The sequence below is a fragment of the Carcharodon carcharias genome, chromosome 3 (genome assembly GCF_017639515.1).
Source record: "Carcharodon carcharias isolate sCarCar2 chromosome 3, sCarCar2.pri, whole genome shotgun sequence".
Lineage (NCBI taxonomy): Eukaryota > Metazoa > Chordata > Chondrichthyes > Lamniformes > Lamnidae > Carcharodon > Carcharodon carcharias.
The window spans coordinates 17445969-17472257 of NC_054469.1; the positions used below are offsets into that span (position 1 = coordinate 17445969).

The 26289-nt window shown below is 45.9% G+C and overlaps 1 protein-coding gene across 1 annotated transcript in view; it reads left to right on the forward strand.

Annotated features, from left to right (window-relative positions):
• LOC121275974 (vasoactive intestinal polypeptide receptor-like) overlaps nucleotides 1-26289 on the forward strand; it is a 79834-nt gene that overhangs the window by 49065 nt on the left and 4480 nt on the right. Inside the window, exons 8-13 of the mRNA XM_041183917.1 lie at nucleotides 6280-6433; nucleotides 8517-8577; nucleotides 11037-11103; nucleotides 13470-13552; nucleotides 16289-16418; nucleotides 18927-18968. Coding sequence (XP_041039851.1) covers nucleotides 6280-6433; nucleotides 8517-8577; nucleotides 11037-11103; nucleotides 13470-13552; nucleotides 16289-16418; nucleotides 18927-18968 — 537 coding nt within the window. The remainder of the gene's footprint in view (nucleotides 1-6279; nucleotides 6434-8516; nucleotides 8578-11036; nucleotides 11104-13469; nucleotides 13553-16288; nucleotides 16419-18926; nucleotides 18969-26289) is intronic.

The window sequence follows — 26289 nt, forward strand, 5'->3', positions numbered from 1 at the left end:
TTGGGCAGCCTGCAGGTAAACAACTCTGCATTACTGCTATCAATTAATTCAGGGATACAGTGCTGTGATGAAAGGAACCAAGTCTGACTTTGATGTCGGTGTCCGCCTTTTCATCTGGGATATCAAACTCAAAAATTTTGACTGAATAGGGCCTCCGGAAGAATAAAGAGAATTTTCATGCAGTTTTGACACATCCAAGCGGAGAGCTGTTGACGAGGCTAATGTTTAACCACTTGGCACATCCTCTGCCAACATGCACACCCTGTTATCTGGGTTGCTAGCCAATTAATGGCACTCTCTGCTTTATGCTCCTCGGTGTTTGTCGGGGAAAGGAATTTGGCCCCCTTGGTTCCAGTGGCACTTGCAGGTCAAAGGCCGCGACTGTTTGGCCGGGGAAAGAAAAGAGATTTGGGATTTTCAGCAAACGCATTTTGACGAAGTAGAGCTGACTCTGAAAACGGATTGGGCAAAGGTGGGGTCAGGAGGCCTTAAACCCCAAATGGAATAGAAAAATAGTCACAGAGAAATGAGAGAATCAGGGAGGCCTTATGATAGTGCCAGCCGTGGCTCAGTTGGTAGCACTCTTGAGCCTGAAGGCTCGGGTTCAAGTCCCACTCCAGGTCTCAATCACAAAAATCAAGGGGTGAAGCTCCAGTGTAAAACTGAGGGAGTGCTGCACCGTCAGAGGTGCTGTGTTTCAGAGGAGATGTTAAACTGAGGCCCCATCTGCTTGCTCGGGTACATATAGATGACTCCCAGCACTTTTTCAAAAAAAGAGTAGAGGAGTTATCCGCAGTGTCCTAGGCCAATATTTATCCCTCAAACGAGAATCACACAATCGGATTATCTGTTCATTACCGCATTGCTGCTTGTGAGAGTTTGCTGTGGGCAAATTTGCTGCAATGCTTTCCCTACAGTGACTACGCATCAAAAGTACTTCATTGGCTGCAAAGTGTGGTCATGGCAACACCTCGGCCAATCAGAGTCAACTTTCCAACCAATCAGCACCCTTTTCTCCTGCAGCCTAAATTGTCGTGATTGTTTGAAATTTGGTATTCTTGTGTTTGTCCTGATGAGCGCAAGTGGAAAAGCTTCAGCAACATGTCTCTCTTTCCAGCAATAGTCGAATTCTATACAACCAAGTGATTTAATCCTCACCTTCCATTTGGTTTTTTGGCTGATCATTTGAATCTGTGCCCTCTGATTGCTGATTCCTCTTCCAGTGGAAACTTTTTTTCTTTTGACAAAACCTTTGTGATTTTGAACACTTTTATTAGATCTCCCCTTAAACATCTCTTAAGGAGAGCAAGCGCATCTTACAAAAACATCACAAATAGGTGCAGGAATAGGCTGAATGGCAACTTAAGGCTGCCAGAATTAATGGGGGGAGTGCACTCCGAGAAAAAGCAACGCAAAGCAAAATGCAATAAAGGAAAATGCCTTTCACTTCACAGGGTCTTCCTTCAGCCGGAGCTTTCCAGCCCCACTGGCGTTGGGTGCCGTGGGGAGGGGGGACCAAAATGTGAAACGGCCAAAAATCAGTTTTGTGCCGTTGTGAAACCAGTTAGCGATCGTCCGTTCCACCCGTCAGTGGTGGGCCGCGTTTCCCGCCCCCTCAAGTCAGGAAGCTAATTTCAACGATTTAGCATCTCATTCTGAGCCCTGCGCGTCGGAATCCTCCGCCCACGCTGGATCATCACGCCGAGGTCTTTCACAACTGTACATAAGCGACGTGCACCCGGCGACCTGCACTTCGCTCGAAATTCGAGGTTTGTTTGCCAACCCGGCTTCGGGCAGCAATCGCAGTCATCCAGCGCCAGGCTTCGCAGACAGCCCCACATCACTTTTAGTGGGGGGGCTCACAGGCAGGTCTCTACCTACCAGGCCAGCCATAAGGCAGAGTCGCTTTTCAATGGCTGCAGGTACAGGCCTTGTTTGGGGAAGGAGGGTATCCCAGAGTGTGTGTGTGTGTGTGTGTGTGTGTGTGGTGGGGGGCACATGTTGACCTGTGCAAGTGGCGTCAAGAGGGTGAGGCCTGGGGAGGCAGTCCCCAGAGGAGATGAGGGCAGATGGTGATGTGAGGGTATGTGTGTGAGAATGGGTGGTGATGTCCCTTGAGCTGGCAGTGAGTGAGATGCCAGTGAACGTGTATGAGTTTAGAGTGATGAGATGGTTGCCTTACCCTGGTGGCATGGATGAGATCACAAAAGGCTAGTATGCAAGTGCAGCAAGTAATTAGGAAAGCTAATAGAGTGTTATCATTTATTGCGAGGGGAATTGAATACAAAAGTAGGGAACAAAAACAGAAAATGCTGCAAAATCTCAGCAGGTCTCCCAGCATCTGTGGAGAGAAAAACGTTTGAAGTCCTTTAGCTCTGAAGAAGTCATACGGACTCGAAACGTTAGCTCTGTTTCTCTCTCCACCAATGCTGTTAGACCTGCTGAGTTTTTCCATCGTTTTCCGTTTTTGTTTCAGATTTCCAGCATCCGCAGTATTTTGCTTTTATCTTTTACAAAAGGAGCGAGGTTATGTTTCAGTTGTACAGGGCACTGGTGAGACTACATCTGGAGTACTGCGTACAGTATTGGTCTCCTTATTTAAGGAAGGATGTGAATGTGTTGGAAGCAGTTCAGAGAAGGTTTACTGGACTAATACCAGGAGTGGGTGGGTTGTCTTATGAGGAATGGTTGGACAGGTTGGGCTTGTATCTACTGGAGTTTAGAAGAGTAGGAGGCAACTTGATTGATCCTATAAGATCCTGAGAGGTCTTGACAGGGTGGATGTGGAGAGGATGTTTTCTCTTGTGGAAGAATCTAGAACTAGGGGTCACTGTTTAAAAATAAGGGGTCACTCATTTAAACTGGGATGAGGAGAACTTTTTATCTCTCAGAGGGTTGTGAGTCTTTGGAACTCTCTTCCTGAAAAGGCGGTGGAAGCAGAGTCTTTGAATATTTTTAAGGCAGAGATGGATAGATTCTTGGTAAGCAAGGGGGGTGAAAGGTTATCAGGGTGGGCAGGATGCAGATTTCAGGTTACTATCGGATCAGCCATGATCTTATTAAATGGCACAGCAAGCTCGAGGGGCTGAATGGCCTGCTCCTGCTCCTTGTTCATGCATTGGATGGCTGACCTCTTGTGTGCAGCATTGGCACTGACCACCTCTGCCACTGCCTCCCCAGCCAGAGTGATAACACTGATGGGCCTCCTACGGCAAAGCAGGGGTAGAGGACATCGCGGCAAGCCTCCACGGCATACAAAAGGCATCCCAGGGATGCGCCGCTGAATCGGGTGGGGGAGGGGCGGGGGGTGTTGGGGGTGTGGCTGTGCTCCTCTTGGCTTTCAGGGCCATGACTTCACCGGAGCAGCCCTGAGCTGCAAGCATTGTGAAGAGTGCGCGCGCCCGCAGTTTAAATATGGCACCCTGCCTGAGAAAGCGGCGAGATGACGGCAAATCGGGAGGCCGCCCACCAGCGAGACGACGTGTTTCCTGTGGCTGCATAACTAATGAGGCGGGGAATGGGACGATACAGCATGAAAAGCCATCATTGCGGTCGGCGGGTAAAACACCCTGTTACCCGCTCGCTACCGCGCTTAGTGCCAAACCTGGGTCCGTTCCACCCTTCGTTTCCTGTTGGCCCTGCCGTAGATCAGTCGGCGGTACCGTCATCTCTGAGTTCAAGTCCCGCTCCAGAGACTTGTGCCGATAACCTAGGCTGCTGCTCCAGTGCAGTGCGGAGGGAGTACCGTCACTGTCGGATGCACTGCCTGCCTCTCGGATGAGACTTTGAACCGAGACCTTGCCTGCCCTCTCGGGAGAATTATACTTCGAAAAAGAGCGGCAGGGGCATTCTCCCCTGGGTCCCCGGCCAGCACTTATACCTCAGCCCCACAACACTGATTGAAGAAGAACAGATTAGCTGGTCGCTATCTCATTGTCGTCCATCGGAGCTTGTTGTGAGCACATTGGCAGCTGCCATTCCCGCATTACAACAGTGACAAAATTTCCAAAGTATTTCTTTGAGGTGCCCGAGGCTATGGAAGGGGCTATATAAAGCCGCAAGGCCCTTGTATAGAGCCTTGGTGAGACCGTACCTTTGGTATTGTGTACGGTTTTGGTCCCCTTTACCTAAGCAGGGATATACTTGCCATGAGTGCAATGAAGGTTCAGCAGACTGGTTCCTGGGATGGCAGGATTGTCTCATGAGGAGGGATTGAGGAAACTGGGCCTGTATTCTCTAGAGTTTTACTGTCTTAGCCGTTTCAATAGGTTTCATTGCATGAAACTGTAATGGTTTTATTTGGCAGCTGAGCCCATTATGAATGCTTGGCTGAGTTGCCAAAGCTACAGAACCATTTATCTCAGGAGGCTGGTGTTGACAGTTTAGAGAGGTTGTTGAAGGATGTGGTTTCGGAATAGATGTTTCTTTGTCATTGGGTCATGATTTTTTTCAAATATGAATGGTTGTGTTTTTCAGTGATAGCTCTATCAGATTGTTGAAGTTGTATTCTTTAATACACATTTCAAAGGATTCCCATTGCTATTACATGGCTCCTGAGGGGTTAATGGGTGAATGGCTATGGAGAATATATGGGTGGCATGGCAGTATGAGAGGAATATGGGAGAGTGAGGGGCTGAAGGCCTGACATTCATCACTACAACTGAACCAATTCCCCAGTATATGGAGGCAGTAGTTCTAGCCTGCCAGTCTTACCATCCATCTGCCTCCATTGCCACCTGACTCGAGAGGTGGTGAACCTGACTCTTTCCCACCTCCACCTCCTTGGAATGAAAATATGGCAGGCGGAGACCTTTTTAAAAGAGGCCAGTCTACCGACTCAGGAAACTTCCAAACTCCACCTTCCTGCCTCCTTCATGAAAATCCAAGCCGCTGTTTATAATTGTCCTTCAAGTAATTAAACTGATGATCTACAGGGAAGGTTGGTCCAGATTGTATCGGATCTGTGGAAGGAAATTAAGTGGGTAGGATAGAGAGTAAGCTGGGGAAGATTGTACTATGTCTGTGGAAAAAGACTGAAAGATTGGACTAAAAAGCAGGCCAGGGCAGATTGTACAGAGGTGGAAATTGAAAGAGATGGAATAGAGTTCATTTTAGGACCATAGGTACAAGATTTCAAAAAACAAAGTTTGACGGGATAAGATATCATTTTTTGTTCTTTCCCAAACTTCACTAAATATCACCAACTTTAACTTTAACACCTATGTGTTCTATTGTACTATTGTGGTTGACATCTTTTGATGATCTGCTTCTATCACTGCTTGTTTGTCCCTACAACCACACCAACCCCCTCCACCTCTCTGTCTCTCTATCTCTCCGCCCCCCACACACACACCTTAAACCAGCTTATATTTCAGCTCTTTCCTGGACTCGAACTCAAGTTCTGTCGAAGGGTCATGAGGACTCGAAACGTCAACTCTTTTCTTCTCCGCCGATGCTGCCAGACCTGCTGAGTTTTTCCAGGTAATTCTGTTTTTGTTTTGGACTTCCAGCATCCGCAGTTTTTTTGTTTTTTTCACTAAAGGGTGACTTTTTTAAATTCATTCACAGGATGTGGGCATCGCTGGCTAGGCCAGCATTTATTGCCCATCCCTAACTGCCCTTGAGAAGGTGGTGGTGAGCTGCCTTCTTGAACCGCTGCAGTCCATGTGGCATAGGTACACCCACAGTGCTGTTAGGGAGAGAGTTCCATAGTTTTGACCCAGAGATGGTGAAGGAACGGCGAGATATTTCCAAGTCAGGATGGTGAGTGACTTGGAGGGGAACTTGCAGGTAGTGATGTTCCCATCCATCTGCTGTCCTTGTCCTTCTAGTTGGTAGAGGTCAAGGGTTTGGGAGGTGCCATTGAAGGAGCCTTAGTGAGTTGCTGCATCTTGTAGTTGGTACACACTGTGCGTCAGCGGTGGAGGAAATGAATGTATGTGGATGAGACACCAGTCAAGTGGGCTGCTTTGTCTTGGGTGGTGTTAAGCTTCTTGAGTGTTGCTGGAGCTGCAGTCATCGAGACAAAAGCCGAGTATTCCATCACATTCTCGCCTTGTACCTCCATAGATGGTGGACAGGCTTTGGGGGTCAGTAAGTGAGTTACTCACAGTTCAGTTTCTGGTCAATGGTAACCCCCAGGATGTTGATAATGGGGGATTCGGCGATGGTAATGCCATTGAATGATAAGTGGCGATGGCTAGATGGCTGGTGCCTGGCACTTGTGTGGCACAAATGTTATATACTACCATTGTAATATATTTATCTTGTTCACCTCAGGTTGGTTGTAAGGCTGCAATGGTGTTCTTTCAATACTGCATCATGGCAAATTTCTTCTGGCTTCTAGTGGAAGGCCTCTACTTGCACACGTTGCTGGTTATATCATTCTTCTCGGAGAAAAGGTACTTCTGGTGGTACATACTAATCGGCTGGGGTAAGTGCAGTACATCAGGCTCACAAATTCTTCTGGTTCCCATTTGTTGTTTGGGCTCAGCCCCGTTATGTGTGTTTGACGTGTGCAGGGTTATAGAGAGCTGCAGATGCTCAAGAGAGTATTCGAAGCCTTAAGGTGGATGCTTGTTAGCGAATGAGCACCCTACTGGAATAAATAACCCAAAGAACATGAGTTCGAATGCCACCCACGGCCGTTTGAAAATTTGAATTCAGTTCAAAAAATCTTCGGTAAAAGTGACAAGAAATCAGAATTGAGCAGATTGTTGTGAAAATCCAACTGGTTCACTAATGAAAGGAACTAGGCCCATCATTACAGCATCAAGGCTGATATGTTACTCCAGTCCCCCACACCAATGTATCCCAACGACCCATTCAGTTGTATCAAATTACTAAGAAGATCCATCACCATCTTCAGGGTAAATATGAGATTGGGCAATAAATGCCAGTCTTGCCAGCAATGCCCACATCCCAAGGATGAATGAAAAGGGTAAAAGGATCTGGATAGTTCAAGTGATTGTAGGATACCACCTGGGGAATGGTTGCATAGTCGGCAACGTCACTGAACTACTAACCCAGAGGCCTAGGTTAATGCCCAGGGACGTGGGTTCAAGTTTAATTTCAATGAATAAAATCTAAAATTAAAGGCTAATCTCAGTAATGGTGACTGTGAAACTATTGTCGATTGTCATAAAAACTGGTTTACTAGTTTCCTTTGGGAAATTGAAATTTGCCGTCCTTACCTGGTCTGGCCTAAATGTGACTCTGGACCCACAACAATGTGATTAATCTTAACTGCCCTCTAAAATACAAAAATACAAAATAGGAATAGAAGTAGGCCATTCAGCCCCTCGAGCCTGCTCCACTATTCATTAAGACCATGGCTGATCTTGTGTTTCGATTTCCATATTCCCATCTAACCCCGATAGCCTTTGATTCCCTTGCCTAACAAGAATCTATCTGCCTTTGCCTTAAAAATATTCAATGACCCCACTTCCACCACTTGCTGAGGCAGAGAGTTCCAAAGTCACACAGCGCTCGGAGAGAAAAAATTTCTCCTCCTCTCTGTCCTAGAAGGGTGACCCCTAATTTTAAAACAGTGCCCCCCTAGTTCTGGACTCACCCACAAGAGGAAACATCCTTTCGACATCCACCTTGTCAAGGCCGTTCAGGATCTTGTATACTTCAATCAAATCGCCCCTCACTCTTCTAAACTCCAGTGGAAACAAGCCCAGTCTGTCCAATCTTTCCTCATAAGACAAATCCACTCATTGCGTGTGTGCAGGTCACCCAGTCACTGGCCTTGCCAGCAATGGCCACATCCCATGAAAGAATAAAGAAAAATTATAGGGTAGTTCCTCCAATCGCTCAGTCAGGTTACCCAGTGAGTGGCTGAACCACATAAACCAGGAAGGTCTCAGATTTCATCCCAGGCCCGTACTCGGAATGCAGTTTTGAGAAACCACAGGCGAGGGTTGTATTCAGAGCAGGATATCAGTGTCCCAGGTAACTGCAGCTGCTGCAGGATGGGGATAGCTGTTCCTACAAAAACATACAGGAAAAATAAATCTGATTCCATCTTTTTATATACATTCACGGGATGTGGGCATCGCTGGCTGGGCCAACATTTATTGCCCATTCCTAGTTGCCCTTGAGAAGGTGGTGGTGAGCTGCCTTCTTGAACCGCTGCAGTCCCTGTGGTGTAGGTACACCCACAGTGCTGTTAGGGAGGGATTTCCAGGATTTTGACCCAGCGACAGTGAAGGAACGGCGATATATTTCCAAGTCCGGATGGTGAGTGACTTGGAGAGGAACCTCCAGGTGGTGGTGTTCCCATGCGTCTGCTGCCCTTGTCCTTCTAGGTGGTAGTGGTTTTGGGTATGGAAAGTGCTGTCTAAGGAGCATTGGTGAATTCCTGCAGTGCATCTTGTAGATAGTACACACTGCTGCTACTGTGCGTCGGTGGTGGAGGGAGTGGGTGTTTAAAGATGCGAATGCAATGAAGATTAAAGGCTACTTTTTCCTGGATGGTATCTGAAGTAAAGTCATCTTTGATTCTTTGACAGGGACTCCAATGCTGTTTATTGTCTCTTGGACCATCACTAGAGTCCGCTATGAAGACGTTGGGTAAGTTCAGTCTGTTCCACTCAGGTTCACGGCACGTTTTAGGGTTACAAACGTGGAGAGACTTTCTATTTTCCTCCAAAAAGTGTGTAAAGTCAGTGGAGCAGCACAAAGCACTCTCAAATCGCACGAATGCAAGCAGTGAGCTGCAGGGAGCACCAAACTGGGCAAATCAGGCACTCCACTGCCGCTCACTGGTTGCCAGAGGTTGGAACATCTGTTGAAAGCAAAGCACTGTGGATGCTGGAAATCGGAAACAAAAACAGAAAGCGCTGGAAAAACTCAGCCGGTCTGACAGCATCTGTGGAGAGAGGAACAGAGTTAATGTTTCGAGTCCGTATGACCGTTCTTCAGAGACGTTGGAACATCTGTTGTTTCATTCATTGAGGCAGCCCTGCAGGGTGGGCATTTGGCAGTGTAAGGCGTGGGGTGGGTCAGCAATGGAAACAGGGAGCAGGTCGGGGGTGGGGGTGGGCGGGGTGCAGGGGAGCGGTGGGGTGACGGCAGCAGCATAGTGGTAATGTCATTGAACTAGTAATCCAGGCTCATACATTGGAGACATGGGTTCAAATCCCACCCAAAGCAGCTGGTGGAATTTAAGTTCAATTAATAAAAATCTGGAAATGAAAGCTCATCTCAGTAATGGTGACCATGAAGCTATCATTAATTGTTATAAAAACCCATCTGGTTCACTAATGTCCTTTAGGGAAGGAAATCTGCTGCCCTTACCTGGTCTGGCTTATATGTGAATCCAGACCAACAGCCATGTGGTTGACTCCTAAACACCCTCTGAACAAGGGCAATAATTGCTGGCCTAGCCAGCGACACTCACATCCCATGAACAAATTTCATTTAGGGAAGGAAATCTGCCATCCTTACCCGGTCTGGCCTACATGTGATTCCAGGTCCACAGCAATGTGGTTGACTCTTACCTGCCCTCCGATATAACCGAGCAAGCCACACAGTTCAAGGGCAATTAGGGATGAGCAATAAATGCTGGCCTTGCCAGTGATGCCCACATCCCATGAAAGAATAAATTAAAAAGAAAGACATGTAGCACTTTCGGAATGCTGTGACCACGTCTGCTCTCCATGTTATAAGAAGGATATAGAGGGACTGGAAAAGGTGCAAAAGAGATTCAGAAGAATGATACCGGAGCTGAGAGTTCATAACTAACAGGAAAGGTTAAACAGGCTTTTTTTTTTATTCATTCATGGGATGTGGGTTTCGCTCGCTGGGCCAGCATTTATTGCCCATCCCTAGTTGCCCTTGAGAAGGTGGTGGTGAGCTGCCTTCTTGAACCGCTACAGTCCATGTGGTGTAGGTACACCCACAGTGCTGTTAGGGAGAGAGTTCCAGGATTTTGACCCAGCGGCAGTGAAGGAACGACGATATATTTCCAAGTCAGAATGGTGAGTGACTTGGAGGGGAACTTCCAGATGGTGACGTTCCATTGTATCTGCTGTCCATGTCCTTTTGGATGATAAACGCTGTGGGTTTGGAAGGTGCTGTCAGAGGAGGCTTGGTGAGTTGCTGCAGTCATCTCGTAGATGCTACACACTGCTGCTACTGTGTATCATTGGTGAAGGGAATGAATGTTTAGGGTATTGATTGAGGTGTCAATCAAGTGGGCTGCTTTGTGCTGGGTAATGCTAAGCTTCTTCAGTGTTGTTGGAGTTGAGTTGGGACTCATCCAGAGAAGTGGAGAGTCTTCCATCACACCCCTGACTTGTGCCTTGTGAATAGTGGGCAGGCTTTGGGGAGTCAGGAGGTGAGTTACACTCTGCAGAACTCCCAGCCTCTGACCTGCTCTTGTTGCCACTGTATTAATATGGCCAGTCCAGTTCTGTTTCTGGCCAATGGTAACCCCCAGGATGTTGATAGTGGGGGATTCAGTGATGGTAATGCCATTGAATGTCAAGAGGCAATGGTTACATTCTCTCTTGTTAGTGATGGTCATTGCCTGGCATTTGTGTGGTGCAAAATTTAGCCGAGTTAGATGAGGTAAGGTGAGAGGAGGCCAATGTGGAGCATTGACACCTGGCATATACCAGTTGGGCCGAATGGCCTCTTTCTGTGCTGTAGATTTGATATATCTTGCAGTAAGAAAGCGAGCAGCCCAGTCAATTTTAAGCTCCCACAGTGACATATAAAATTCATGAAGTGGATAAGCTAGCCTATGTTGAGTTAGCTCACCTCAAGCAGACTAGGAAGGCAAGAGCCATGCTGGCCTTTATTGCAAAGGGATTGGAGTACAAGAGTAAAGAAGTCTTGCCACAATTGTGGATCTGAGCATGGGTGGGCAGAGTGAGGCCAATGTCAAAGAGCCTCGTGTGTGGCATGGATGAAGAGTATATGTGTTCGGCCTAACTCAATAACATCAGGTGCGAAGTGCTACCTGGAGTTTCTACAATACACTCGGCCCCTTTAGTTTAACTTTTGAATCGCTCTTTATCTTTCAGATGTTGGCACAGTATCGACTCTCCGTACTGGTGGATCATTCGGGCCCCCATCCTGATATCCATTTTGGTAAGGAAGTGCCATTCATGTTGCTCTTGAGAATGGGAATTTTAACCCTTGTGTTGAAACCCTCGGGAAGGCAGGATACCATCCCAGGGGCTGAGGAAGATGCCAAGGCCGCTTAACATTCCCACTGGCCAGCTGCTCTCCTGGGCATCACTGGGGTCTACAAGGATAGAGGGGCGTAGACAGGTAAGGCACATGGGGTGAGGGATGGAGGGAGGTAAGGAGGGTAAGCTCTATGTGGTCCAAGTAAGAAGAAGGGACCCTCCTGTTCCTCCACACCTCAGAAAAGTAAGTTTTATAGCCACACAGCACAAGCTGCACTGAGCTTCTTCCAGGTTTAACTGAGGCCAAGACCTGCCCACGAGCACTGGGGCCAAACAAAGTGGTGAACCCCAATTTGCCAGTAGATGAGAGGCTCTGGTTTGAGTGAGGCAGCCGCAGCATAAGCTTGATGAAACAACAGCATTAAAATAGCCACAGGGCCGGGAAGCGGGAGGGAACTGTGCTGCTTGGATTTTAACTCCAGTTTCGCCAAGCTTCCATCTGGCCGAAAGAGTTAAAATACCCACCCCCCACCCCCCCTCTCAACCCTCCCGCCTTTAATTCATGTAACAAATCATGTTAATCTTCCTGCCGCTTTTAATGCCCAGTATAAGGTCGTCTTCCACTTGCATGGGTAGAGACTGAAGCACTTCCTGCTCTCTATTCATTGTCCCCCCCACCCACCCCCTTGTCAAAAATGGCAGAATTGGTGAATCTCAGGGAAATACCAGAAAAATGCCCCACAGATCAGTCAGCACCTGAGAAAGAGGAGAGCGCAGCCTGTCATCTTATTTGGGTTCCCTTTAGCAGAATTAGCTCACCAAAGGGGTTCCAGCTAATTCAATCAGGAGATGGTGGTGAAGTGGTAATGCTTCTGGACTCGAAGTCCAGGGGCCCAGGTTAATGCTCTGGGGATATGGGTTCGAATCCCACCATAGCAGCTCATGGAATTAATAAAATCTAGAATTGAAGTCTCCATGAAACTGCCATTGATTGCCCATATTTGCAAATACTTGCGTGTGACTCCAGATCCCCAGTAATGTCTTTGATTCTTCACTGCACTCTCAAATGGCCTGGTAAACACCTTGAGGCCTTACCAGCGATGCCCACACCCCATGAGAGAATGAATTGAAAACAACCTTTTCTTTTCAGCCACTGCATTTTTTTGTAACACTGGACCCATTGACCTTATGGCTAAGAGCGTCTGTTCGTAGCCAGGGAGAAAGGCGGTGGTGGTGGTGGTTAAAGGAGCAGACAGGCTGTCACTGGAATGCATTAGTGAGTGTTGCATTGCCTTTCCCAGCTCTAACAAGCAACCTGGAAGGCAAGTGGCATGTCGGCCTTCATTGTAAGGGGCTTGGAGTACAGGAACAAGGGAGTCTTACTGCTATTCTACAGAGTTTTGATGAGGCCACATCTGGAATGCTGTGCGTAGTTTTGGGAAGGAGACGGTAGGCAAAGGTTCACTAAATTGATCTCTGGGATGAGTGGGATGTGCTTTGATGAGAGGCTGAGTAATTGGGTTTATATTCTTTGGAGTTTATTATTTTTTTTATTCATCCATGGGATGTGGGCATCACTGGGTAGGCCAGGCCAGCATTTATTACCCATCCCTAATTGCCCTTGTTTGTTCAGAGGGCATTTAAGAGTTAACCACATTGCTGCGGGTCTGGAGTCACATGTAGGCCAGACCAGGTAAGGATGGCAGATTTCCTTCCCTAAAGGGGCATTAGTGAACCAGATGGGTTTTTACGACAATCGGCAATGTTTTCATGGTAGACTTTCAATTCCAGATTTTTTTTTATATATTGAATTCAAATTCCTCCATCTGCAGTGGTGGGATTTGAACTCAGAACCCCTGGGTCTCAGAATTCCTAGTCCAGCAACAATACCATTGCACCATCGCCTTCCCTATCGCACGGAAACCTACAGGCTTATGAAGGCGCTTGACAGGGTAGATACTGAGGTGTCGTTTCCCCTGGCTGGGGAATCGAGCACTTGGGCCACAGTCTCAGGAAATGGGGTCAATCATTTCTGACTGAGATGAAGAGAAATTTCTTCACTCAAAAGGTTGTGAGTCTTTGGAATTCTGTACCCCAGGGTGCTGTGGACGCTCCATCATTGAATACATTTAAGGCTGGGATAGACAGATTTTTGGCCTCCATGGGGAATCAAGGGATATGGGGAGTGGGCAGGAAAATGGAGGTGAGACAAAGGATCAGTCAGGAATATATTGAATGGTGGAGCAGCCTTGGGGGAAACCATATGATCTACTCCTGCTCCTATTTCTTATGGTCTTCTGCTCTAACCTCATTTTCCCTCTTTAGGTAAACTTTATTCTCTTCATCGGCATCATTCGAATTCTGGTTCAAAAACTCCATGTTGAGCTGAACAATTCCAGTCAGTACTCGTAAGTATTCTTCTTAATAACATATAACTTCAAGAGTATCCTTACTGGCTCTGATATCTGTAGCGGTTCAAGAAGGCAGCTCACCACCACCTTCTCAAGGGCAAGTAGGGATGGGCAATAAATGCTGGCCCAGCCGTGAATGAATAAAATAATTAAACAGGGCACCAAACAGCATCCATCCATCCATCATTGGCTATACTTGCTCTTGTCAATTTAAGCCTGACTAGATTTTATGCTTTAATTTGTCGGAAGTGGGGTCAGATCCCCCTGTAAGTGAAACCGGCCATCTGTGTCCCCAGTAAACAGAGAGGGAAACTGCATATCTGCTGACTATTTTGGGTCAAAATCCTGGAACTCCCTCCCTAACAGCACTGTGGGTGTACCTATACCACATGGACATCAGCATACTGATGTCCAATCTCAAGGGCAATTAGGGATGGGCAATAAATGCTGGCCCAGCCAGTGATACCAACATCCCATGAATGAAGAAGGATCTTTGACCAGATGGATTACACCCCAGAGTTTTGAAGGAGATAGCTGAAGAGATGATGGAGGTGTTAGTGGTGATCTTTCAAGAATCACTCGAGTCAGGGAGGGTCCCAGAGGACTGGGAAATCGCTAATGTAACCCCCCCTGTTTAAGAAGGGAGTGAGGCAAAAGACGGGAAATTACAGGCCGATTAGCCTGACCTCGGTCGTTGGTAAGATTTTAGAGTCCATTATTAAGGATGAGATTTCAGAATACTTGGAAGTGCATGGTAAAATAGGGCAAAGTCAGCATGGTTTCATCAAGGGGAGGTCATGCCTGACAAATCTGGTAGAATTCTTTGAAGAGGTAACGAGTAGTTTAGACAAAGGAGAGCCAATGGAGATTATCTACTTGGACTTCCAGAAGGCTTTGACAAGGTGCCGCACAGTAGGCTGCTCAGTAAGATAAGAGCCCATGGTGTTAGAGACAAGGTACTAGCATGGATAGAAGATTGGCTGTCTGGCAGGAGGCAGAGAGTGGGGATAAGGGGGTCCTTCTCAGGATGGCGGCTGGTGATTAGTGGAGTTCCGCAAGGGTCAGTGTTGGGACCACAACTTTTCACTTTATACATTAATCTAGATGAAGGAACTGAGGGCATCCTGGCTAAATTTGCAGATGATACAAAGATAGGTGGAGGGACAGGTAGTATTGAGGAGGTGGGGAGGCTTCAGAAGGATTTGGACAGGTTAGGAGAATGGGCAAAGAAGTGGCAGATGGAATACAACGTGGAGAAGTGTGAGATCATGCACTTTGGTAGGAAGAATAGAGGCATAGACTATTTTCTAAATGGGGAGAGAATTCAGAAATCTGGAGTGCAAAGGGATTTGGGAGTCCTAGTCCAGGATTCTCTTAAGGTTAACTTGCAAGTTGAGTCAGTAGTTGGGAAGGTAAATGCAATGTTGGCATTTATTTTGAGAGGACTAGAATATAAAAGCAGGGATGTGCTTCTGAGGCTTTATAATGCTCTGGTCAGACATTTAAAATATTGTGAATAATTTTGGGCCCCGTATCTCAGGAAGAATGTTCTGGATCTGGAGGGGGTCCAGAGGAGATTCACGAGAACGATCCCAGGAATGAAAGGCTTAACATATGAGGAACGTTTGAGGACTCTGGGTCTATACTCGATGGAGTTTAGAAGGATGAGGGGGGATCTGATTGAAACTTACAGAATACTGAAAGGCCTGGATAGAGTGGATGTGGGGAAGATGTTTCCATTAGTAGGAGAGACTAGGACCCGAGGGCACAGCCTCAGAGTAAAGGGAAGACCTTTTAGAACAGGGATGAGGAGAAACTTCTTTAGCCAGAGAGTGGTGAATCTATGGAATTCATTGCCACAGAAGGCTGTGGTGACCAGGTCATTGAGTGTATTTAAGACTGAGATAGTTAGGTTCTTGACTGGTTAGGGGATTAAAGGTTATGGGGAGAAGGCGGGAGAATGGGGTTGAGAAACTTATCAGCCGTGATTGAATGGCAGAGCAGACTCGATGGGCCGAATGGCCTAATTTCTGCTCCTATATCTTATGGTCTTATGGGGGAATTCAATGTCAAATCAGTACAGGAAGGGAAATAGAGGGAAATATAGATAGATTGTATGAGAGAGAGAATGAGATAGAAAAGGAAGTTTTACAAAAGTATGTAGCTTTAGAATTCCCATTTTTTAAAATATCCAACAATTAACAGATGAAGGAATGAGGCTCCCCATGTGTGAATAGTTACCGTTCAGTGCCAGCAGTAATTAACACTCAGCATGTGGTTAAAATAAACCCTGACACTTAAGTCGGGCTTAATTAAACGTGCAGGGATCTTCAATGGTTTCAAAACAAGCTCCTTGTGTCACACCAGACCAGTTCTAACTTTCTGTGGCAAGTTTAGTTTGTATCTGTTGTGCAAACACATCAGCTTCACACCATTCAATGCATTTTAGTGCAGTGAGCTGTCGTTTCCTCGAAACTGGTGGCGATATATATCAGGCAGCAACCTTTGGATTTCCATGTTTCAGCGTACATCTGCCCTCATCTAAAGTCGCTATAGCATTTGAGCATAAATAATGACAACTGCCATTAGCCCCAGCTTTATATTGATGGCAAATTATGGAACAGCCTGACACAGACACTTGTGGCTTCTGAATGAATGAGCCAGCAATGGCCTTAAACCAACTGACTGTTGACTTTTCAGGTGATTTTATATTTTTGCCTTTCCTTTTAACAGGCGGCTCGCAAAGTCGACTCTTCTGCTGATTCCTCTGTTTGGAGTCAATTACATTGTGTTTGCATTTTTCCCTGATAACTTTAAAGTGAAAGTAAAGTTGGTTTTTGACCTCGTCTTTGGATCTTTCCAGGTAAGAATCTCCTGCCTGGTTTCATATTCTAAGCTCAGGCAAAGCTCTGCTGTTTATATCCTACTGTCCATTCACACACCCGCGATCGTCAATTTACAATCCTGATCCCCCAGAATTCTCATCCTTCAGATCCCTCCATGAGTCCACCCCTCCCTATCTTTGTCACGTCCTCTAGCCCTACAACCCTCCAAGAACTTTTATTTTTCTTTTTCCTTTTATGGGATGCGGGCGTCTTTGGCAAGGCCAGTGTTCATTGCCCCTTTCTAATTGCTCTTGAGGTTGACATAAATGGGTCTTTCTCTGGTTGGCAAGATGTAATGAGTAATGCGCCACTCCCCGGGGATCAGTGCTGGGGCCTCAACTTTTTTACAGTTATAAAATTATTTGGATGAAAGGACCGAAGGAATGGTTGCGAAATTTGCTGGTGACACAAAGATAGGTTGGAAAGTAAATTGTAACGAGGACACAAAGAGAGGCTGCAAAGTGATATAGATTAGGTTAAGTGAGTGGGCAAAGATCTGGTAAATGGAGAATATTGTGGGCAAATGTAAAATGGCCCACTTTGGCAGCAAGAACAAAAAAGAAGCTTATTAGCTAAATCTTGAGAGGTTGTAGAGCTCTGAGGTTCAGAGGGATCTGGGTGTCCTAGTGCATGAATCACAAAAGGTTAGTTTGCAGGTACAGCAAGTAATTAGGAAAGCTAATAGAATGTTATCATTTATTGTGAGGGGAATTGAATACAAAAGTAGGGAGGTTATGCTTCAGTTGTACAGGGCACATCCGGGATATTGTGAACAGTATTGGTCTCCCTTACTTAAGGGAAAATGTAAATGCACTAGAAGCGGTTCAGAGAAGATTTACTAGACTCATACCAGGAATGGGAGGGTTGCCTTATGAGGAGAGTTTGGACAGGTTAGGCTTATAGCCACTGGAGTTTAGAAGAGTAATAAGTGACTTGATTGAAACATAAAAGATCCTGAAGGGTCTTGACAGGGCCGTGTGGAGAGGAAGTTTCTTCTTGTAGGAGAATCTAGAACTAGGGGTCACTGTTTTAAAAATAAGGGGTTGTTCATTTAAGATAGAGATGAGGTGAATTTTTTTCTGAGGATCGTGAGTCTTTGGAACTCTCTTCAAAAGGCTGTGGACAGGCTCGAATATTTTAAGGCAGAGCTAGATAAATCCTTGATTAACAAGGGGGTGAAAGGTTATTGGGGGTAGGCAGGAATGCGGACTTGAGGTTACATTCAGATCAGCCACATGATCTTATTGAATGGCGGAGCAGGCTCGAAGGGCCGAGTGGCCTTCTCCTGCTCCTGGTTAGTTTGTTCATATGTACGCATGTTGGTATGTACGTAACTGAGTGGCTTACTGGGCTATTTTGGAGGGGAACTGTGCATTCCTTCGAACCTGGCCTCTTAGCCCTCTTCCTTTGCCTTCACCAGTTCAGGCCCCAAGCTCTGGAATTCCCTCCCCAGACCTTTTCTCCTCCCTTTAAGACACTATTTAATGCCTACCCCTCTGACCAAGTATTTGATCGCCTGTCCTATATCCCCAGCTCGAGACGCTTTACTGCATTGAAAGTACTTTGTAGATGCAATTTGCTGTTGTCCGCCAAAATCAGGCTTCCCCGGTAGATTTCATTGGTCATGTGTTAAAACTCATTCCCAAAGACAACAAGGGAGGAACAATAAATGCTGGCCAGCTACACCCATAGCCCAGGAAAGAATTATATATCTATACACACATTACATATACTAGCAGAGACCGGCAAAACATTTGCTGTGAACTTAGAATTTTTTTGCAACAATACTTCTTTAATTCCCCATCCCATACCATCTTTCTCAAGCCATACCACTCTTATTCCTTTCTTCCCTCTTATCCCCATCCCACCTCTTTTTCCAATACCATCCCATCCCCGTTCCATATCTCCCATGCGTTCCCCACCTCATGCCTTCTCCTCCGTGCTGACGCCCATCCTCCAATGCCATTTTCCCCCTGTTCCAGTTCCCCCTCCCATGTCACCATCCCCCCCCCCTCTCAATCCCTCTCTTGCCACGTGCCTTATGTTTGGTGAGGTTGTTATGCAAGACTCTCTTGTTCTGCACCGTGGTCGATTAGATAGATTAAAACTTTATCGCTACATTCGGGTATTGATTCTATCCAGGTACTCCTCCACCAAATAAACTCACTAGCAGACACACCCCTTAAACTGACCAATCCAAAAGGTCCAAACAGACATAACTGTTTGTTACTATGATAGATACATATGTAGAGAAATCCAGCTTCTTCATCTTTGCCCCCTGAGCGTTTGTGCATGCGTCTTATGAGAGTTTATTGTTTTGTCAATCATGCAGTTAAAGCTTATCTACTAAAATCTTGCATGCAGTTGTTGACAAATCATGTCTTTTCATTATAGATTCACTGCGTTGAATAGTGGATTATACCTTGCTCAAACAATGAAACATGGCCCTTGCAATAACAATGGATTCCACTTGTTCTTTTCAACAGGGTTTCATTGTAGCTGTGCTATACTGTTTCCTGAATGGAGAGGTAAGAGACACAATGGCACAGGCATATATGCATACATGCGTACATACATATAATATACATATATATATACACATACACCTATATATACATACACACATGGTGTCAACTTTCTTCCCGTTCTAAATTTCTGTCAACATTTATAATGGCAAACTTGTCACACTGTAATTACATCCTCCCAACAGTGGTGGCACTGTAGATTGTGGGTTTTGCAACTCCCAGGTCCTCGGTCTATCCTGCAACCAGCTCCACTTCTCTGCTTCCCTGTGAATTTGGCATAAATTTTGCTTTGAGTAAAAGAAAAACGCAAAATGTTCTAGTAAGATAAGGGCAAATTGCGGGACTCGGTTACATGGAGAAACTAGAGAAGCTGGAGTTGTTCCCCAAAGGGGAGATTTGATAGAGCTGTTCAAAATCAAGGAAGTTTTTGATAGAGTAAATGAGGGGAAACGTAACAGCAGCAGGAGTGTCAGTAACCAGAGGACACAGATTTAAGACAACTGGAAAAAAGAAATAAATGCAAGATTAGGGGCATTTCTTTTTACACAGCAACTTATTATGATCTGGGATGTTCTGTGTGAAAGGCTGGTGGAAGCAGGTTCAGTGGTCACTTTCAAAGGAGACGTGAATTAATACTTGATGGGGAAAAATTAGCAGGGCAATGGGCTAAGAGTAGAAGGGAGTGGGACTAATTTGGACTTTTCCATCACCCCTCTCAAGGGTAAGTAGGGATGGGCAACAAATACATCGCCTTGCCAGCAATGCTCACATCCCCTGAAAGATTTTTTGAAAGCTTTCAAAGAGTCGGAACTGGCACAATGACCTCCTTATGTGCTTGATAGTGCCATCATTCTGTGGTTTTAAACGAAGGATTAAATTGCCCCTGCACGCCTTGCTCAATTGTTCCCAGCTCTCTAAGCCCATGTCATCCTTGACATAACACTTGATCTGGACTCAATGCCACAGAAGACTGACTGCCGTTAAATTAAAAATCTGCTTTCGGTGCATGTTTCCTGTCTGCAAACTTCATTTCCTGTCGTCACAGTGCGAGATCACACTTCTATCAGTATGTACCATTGGAATTTGTGATGTGACCTATCACAATACAAATTCTCTACGTAAACAACTTCCGGTGACCCTGTAATTATGAACTGCAGCCACTCGATGGAGTCCTAATTTCCGTCCATCCTCTGACACGCCATGGGCAATGTAGCAAGAAGTTTGCTAATACATTAATAATGATGAAAAGATAGTTGCGTGGATTATATCTCTGGTCAAGCCTGCAGATGTACTCTTAATATCTGTTCCCACAAGGTCTTTGCTGTGCTACCTCTGTTTCCAAGTTTTCTGTCAGACTCTTATCAGTCAAAATAGTTGCTGCATCCAATGTATCTCTGTGTCAGCCATGGCACAGTGGACAACTGAGTCAGAATGTTGTGGGGCCAGCAGATAATTAAGCTGAGTCTTCGACATTACTGTGTGAATGGTGTTGGTGATGCTGTCTTTTGAACGGAGTACTGTCTGCTCCTCAGGGGAACATAAAAGGGATCATGGCATTGTTTTAAAGAAGAGCAAAAGAGTTATCTCCAGTCTCCTGGCCTATATTCATTCCTCAATCGACACCACTAAAGACATATTATTTGGTCATTATCTCTGCTGTTTGTGAGAGGTTGCTGTGGGCAAATTGACTCAGTAGGTAGCACTCTTCACCTCTGAGTCAGAAGCAGAAGGTTGTGGGTGACAGTCTTGCTCCAGAGACCTCAATGCAGTATCTAGACTAACACTGCAATGCAATACTGCAAAAGCGTATAAACCGGCTATTACGTTACAACAGTAACTACACTTCAAAAAGTGCTTAATTGGCAGGCAGTGGTGCAGTGGTATTGTCACTGGGCTGCTAATCCAGAGACCCGGGGGAATGCTCCAGGGCAAAAACAGAAAATGCTGGGAAAACTCAGCAGGCCTAACAGCATCTGTGGAGAGAAGAAAAAAGAGTTCACCTTTCGAGTCCATATGACTTCTTCAGAGCTCCGGGGAACTGGGTTCGAATCCCACCACGGCAGATGGTAGAATTTGAATTCAATAAAAATCTGGAATTAAAAGTCTAATGGTGACCCTGAAGCCATTGTTATGGAAACCCACTTGGTTCACAAATGTCCTTTAAGGGAGGAAATCTGCTGTCCTCACCAGATCTGGCCTACATGTGACTTCAGATCTACAGTAATGTGGTTGACTGTTAAGTGCCCTCTGGGATGGCCTAGCGAGCCACTCAATTGTATCAAAGCCCTATAAAATCAGTAAAAAGGAATGAAACCAGGCGGACCACTTGGCATCAACCTAGGCACCGGAAACGACAATGGCAATCTCAGCCCTGTCGACTCTGCAAAGCCCTCCTTACTAACATCTGGAGGCTAGTACCAAAATTGGAAGAGCTGTCTCGCAGTCTGGTCAAACAATGTCTGACATAGTCATCTTCACGGAATCATACCTTACAGATCATGTACCAGATACCACTATCACCACCTACAGGACAGTCCCAGCAGAGGTGGTGGCACGGTGGTATACCGTCAGGAGGGAGTTGCCCTGGGAGTCCTCAGCATCGGCTCTGGATCCCATGAAGTTTTATGGCATCAGGTCAAACATGGGCAAGGAAACCTCCTGCTGATTACCACGTACCGCCCTCCCTCAGCTGATGAATCAGTGCTCCTCCATGTTGAACACCACTTGGAGGAAGCACTGAGGGTGCCAAGGGAGCAGAATGTACTCTGGCTGGGAAACTTCAATGTCCATCACCAAGAATGGCTCGGTAGCACCACTACTAAGCAAGCTGGCCGAGTCCTAAAGGACATAGCTGCTAGACTGGGTCTGCAGCAGGTGGTGAGAGGAACCAACGAGAGGGGAAAACATACTTGACCTCATCCTCACCAACCTGCCTGCCGCAGATGCATCTGTCCATGACAGTATCGGTAGGAGTGACCACCGCACAGTCATTGTGGAGACGAAGTCCCGCCTTCACATTGAGGATACCCTCCATCATATTGTGTGATACTACCACCGTGCTAACTGGGATAGATTATGAACAGATCTAGCAACTCAAGACTGGGCATCCATGAGGTGCTGTGGGCCATCAGCAGCAGCAGAATTGTACTCGAACACAATCTGTAACCTCATGTCCTGGCATATCCCCCACTCTACCATTACCATCAAGCTGGGGGGTCAACCCTGGTGGAGGAGGGCATGCCAGGAGCAGCACCAGGCATACCTAAAAATGAGGTGGCAACCTGGTGAAGTGATAACACAGGGCTCCTTGTGTACTAACCAGCATAAGCAGCAAGTGATAGACAGGGCTAAGTGATTCCAGAACCAACGGATCAGATCTAAGCTCTGCAGTCCTGCCACATCCAGTCGTGAATGGTGGTGGGCAAGTAAACAACTCACTGGAGGAGGAGGCTCCTCAAATATCCCCATCCTCAATGATGGAGGAGCCCAGCACATCAGTGCAAAAGATAAGGCTGAAGCATTTGCAACAATCTTCAGTGGATGAACAATCTCAGCCTCCTCCGGAGGTCCCCAGCATCATAGATGTCAGTCATCAGCCAATTCAATTCACTCCACATGATATGAAGAAACGGCTAAAAGCACTGGATACTCCAAAGGCTATGAGTCCTGACAATATTCCAGCAATAGTACTGAAGACTTGTGCTCTAGAACCTGCCACGCCCCTAGCCAAGCTGTTCCAGTGCAGCTACAACACTGGCACCTACCCGGCTATGTGGAAAATTGCCCAGGTACGTCCTGTTTACAAAAAGTAGGACAAATCCAACCAGGTCAATTACTACCCCATCAGTCTACTCTCCAATGATGGAAGGGGTCATCAACAGTGTTATCAAGCAGCACTTGCTTAGCAGTAACCTGCTCATTGACACTCAGTTTCAGTTCTGCCAGGATCATTCAACTTCTGACCTCATTACAGCCTTGGTTCAAATGTGGACTAATGAGCTGAACTCCCGAGGTGAGGTGAGAGTGACTGCCCTTAACATCAAGGCAGCATTTGGCCAAGTGTGGCATCAAGGAGCCCTAGCAAAACTGGAGTCAATGGGAATCAGAGGGAAAACTTTCCAGTGGTTGGAGTCATACCTAGCACAAAGGAAGATGGTTGTGGTATTTGGAGGTCAATCATCTCAGCTCCAGGACATCACTGCAGGAGTTCCTCAGGGTAGTGTCCTAGGCCCGACCATCTTCAGCTGCTTCATCAATGACCTTCTTTCCATCCTAAGCTCAGAAGTGGGGATGTTCGCTGATGATTGCACGATGTTCAGCACCATTCACAACTCCTCAGATACTGAAGCAGTCCATGTGCAAATGCAGCAAGATTTGGACAACATCCTGGCTTGGACTGGCAAATGGCAAGTAACATTCGCAGCACATAAGTGCCAAGTAATGACTCTCTCCAATCTAACCATTGCCCCTTGACGTTCAATGGCATTACCATCACTGAATCCCCCACTACCAACATCCTGGGGGTTACCATTGACCAGAAGCTGAATTGGACTAGCCATATAAATACTGTGGCTACAGTGCTGTTTTGGGCTGCACTAGAGCGCTTAAGTTGGGGTTTGGTGACTGAGGAAGTTTAAGTGTTAAATTAAAGGTTAAATTATATCTAAAGCCTAATCTTTCTTTAATTTAGCAATTAACTAAAAGTTGTTGTTAGGGTTGGAAGAAGGTGAGTTTTAGTCCAGCCTTAAAACAGGGCTCATTTAAGTTCTGCTTGCAACTGCAACTAGTTAATTAGATAACTGGGTTAATCAGGTTTTCAGAGACTAGGTTCAGATAGTATAAAAGTAGAATATCATAGAGTGCTGACTTTGTCTGCACTGGAATGCTGTGTTTGGTGCAGTAGAGTGCTTCAGTTGGAGTTTGGTGACTGGGAGTTGAGGGGGAAGGTGCTCCTTTCCTTCTCTACCCTTCCTCAGAAAGAAGAGCTGTGGCCTTGGTAAGTAGGACCTGGTGAGTAAATTAGAAAAGTGTAATTTTTTAAACCAGCATGAACTTCTAAAGAGGAAATCGTGTTTAACTAACTTGTTGGAGTTTTTAAAGAGGTAACAGAAAAGGTCGATGAGGGTAATGCTGTTGATGTGTTGTACATGGACTATCAAAAGGCATTTGACACAGTGCCACACAACAGACTTGTGAGAAAAGTTATTGCTCGTGGAATAAAAGAGACAGTAGCAAAGTGTTCACAAAATTGGCTGAAAAATAGGAAGCAGAGAGTAATAGTCAATGGATATTTTTCGGGCTGGAGGAAGGTTTGTAGTGGAGTTCCCCAGGGGTCGCTATTGGGACCTTTGCTTTTCCTGATATATATTAATGATCTAGATCTTGGTGTGCAGGGGATCATTTCAAAGTTTGCAGATGATACACAGCTTGGGAGTATTGTGAACTGTGAGGAAGGTAGTGTAGAACTTCAAGAGGACGTAGACAAGTTGGTGGAATGGGCAGATAGGTGGCAGATGAAGTTTAATGCAGAGAAATGTGAGGTGATGCATCTTGGTAGGAAAAACGTGGTCAGACAATATCAAATAAGGGATGAAATTTTGAAGGGGTGCAGGAGCAGAAAGACCTGGGTGTATGTTTGTATAGATCATTGAAGGTGGCAGGACAGGTGGAAAGAGCGGTTAAGAAAGCATATAGTATCCTGGGCTTTATTAATAGGAGCATAGAGTACAAAAGCAGGAAGGTTATGCTGAATTTATATAAGGCAATTGTTAGACTTTAGCTGGAGTATTGTGTATAGTTCTAGGTGCCACACTTTAGGAAGGATGTGAACACATTGGGAAGAGCGCAGAAGAGGTTTACAAGAATGGTACCAGGGATGAGAAACTTCAGCTATGAGGATAGATTGGAGAGAGTGGGACTGTTCTCCTTGGAGAGGAGAAGGATGAGAGGAGATTTGATAGAGATGTTCAAAATCCTGAGGGGGCCGGATAGAGTAGATAGGGAGAAGCTGTTCCCGCTTGTCAAAGGATCAAGAACGAGAGGGCAGAGATTTAAAGTGATTTACAAAAGAAGCAAATGTGAGGTGAGAAAAACTTTTTCATACAATGAGTGGTTTGGGTCTGGAATGCACTGCCTGGAAGTGTGGTGGAGGCAGGTTCAATCGAGGTGTTCACGAGGGTATTAGATGATTATTTGAATAGAAACTGAAAAGATAGGAGAGCCCAGGAGAGGCTATTTAAGTCTCCAGAACACAAAATAGGACAGAGTGTTTGGAAAGGGCTAGGAATCTAACTTCAAGCACATCAGATAAAGGGATGACAATGAGAAAGGGGACAGGAAATACAGGAGGAAGGTGTTGTATCTGAATGCATGCAGCATATGAAATAAGGTAAATGAGCTTGTGGCGCAGATTAAAATTGGCAGGTATGATGTGGTGGGCATTAGGAGACATGGCTGCAAGGGGATCAGGACTGGGAGCTAAATATCCAAGGATATACATCCTATTGAAAAGATAGGCAGGTTGGCAGAGGGGGTGGGGTTGCTTTGTTAGTAAGAAATGAAATTAAATCGATAGCAAGAAATGATGTAGAGTCAGATGATGTAGAATCTGTGTGGGTAGAGTTGAGGAACCGCAAAGGTAAAAAAACCATAATGGGAGTTATGTACAGGCCTCCGAACAGTAGTCACAATGTGGGGCACAAGATACACCAGGAGATAGAAAAGGCGTGTAAGAAAGGCAAGGTTACAGTGATCATGGAGGATTTCAATATGCAGGTAGACTGGGAAAATCAGGTTGGTAGTGGATGCCAAGAAAAGGAATTTGTGGAATGTCTACGAGATGGCTTTTTGGAGCAGATTGTGGTGGAGCCCACTAGGGAACAGGCAATTCTAGATTTAGTGATGTGTAATGAGGCAGATTTGATAAGGGAGCTTAAGGTGAAGGAACCCTTAGGAGGAAGTGACCATAATATGATAGAATTTACCCTGCAATTTGAGAGGAAAAAGCTGGAATCAGATGTAACGGTATTACAGCTGAATAAAGGCAACTACAGAGGCATGAGGGAGGAGCTGGCCAGAATTGACTGGGAGATGAGCCTAGCAGGAAAGACAGTGGGACAGCAAAGGCAGGAGTTTCTGGGAGTAATTTGGGAGACACAGCAAAAATTCATCCCTAGGAAGAAGAAGCATAATAAAGAGAGGACAAGGCAACCATGGCTGACAAGGGAAGTCAGGGACAGCATAAAAAGCTAAAGAGAAAGCATACAATGCGATGAAGAGCAGTGGGAAACCAGGGGTTTGGGAAGCCTACAAAGTCCAACAGAGG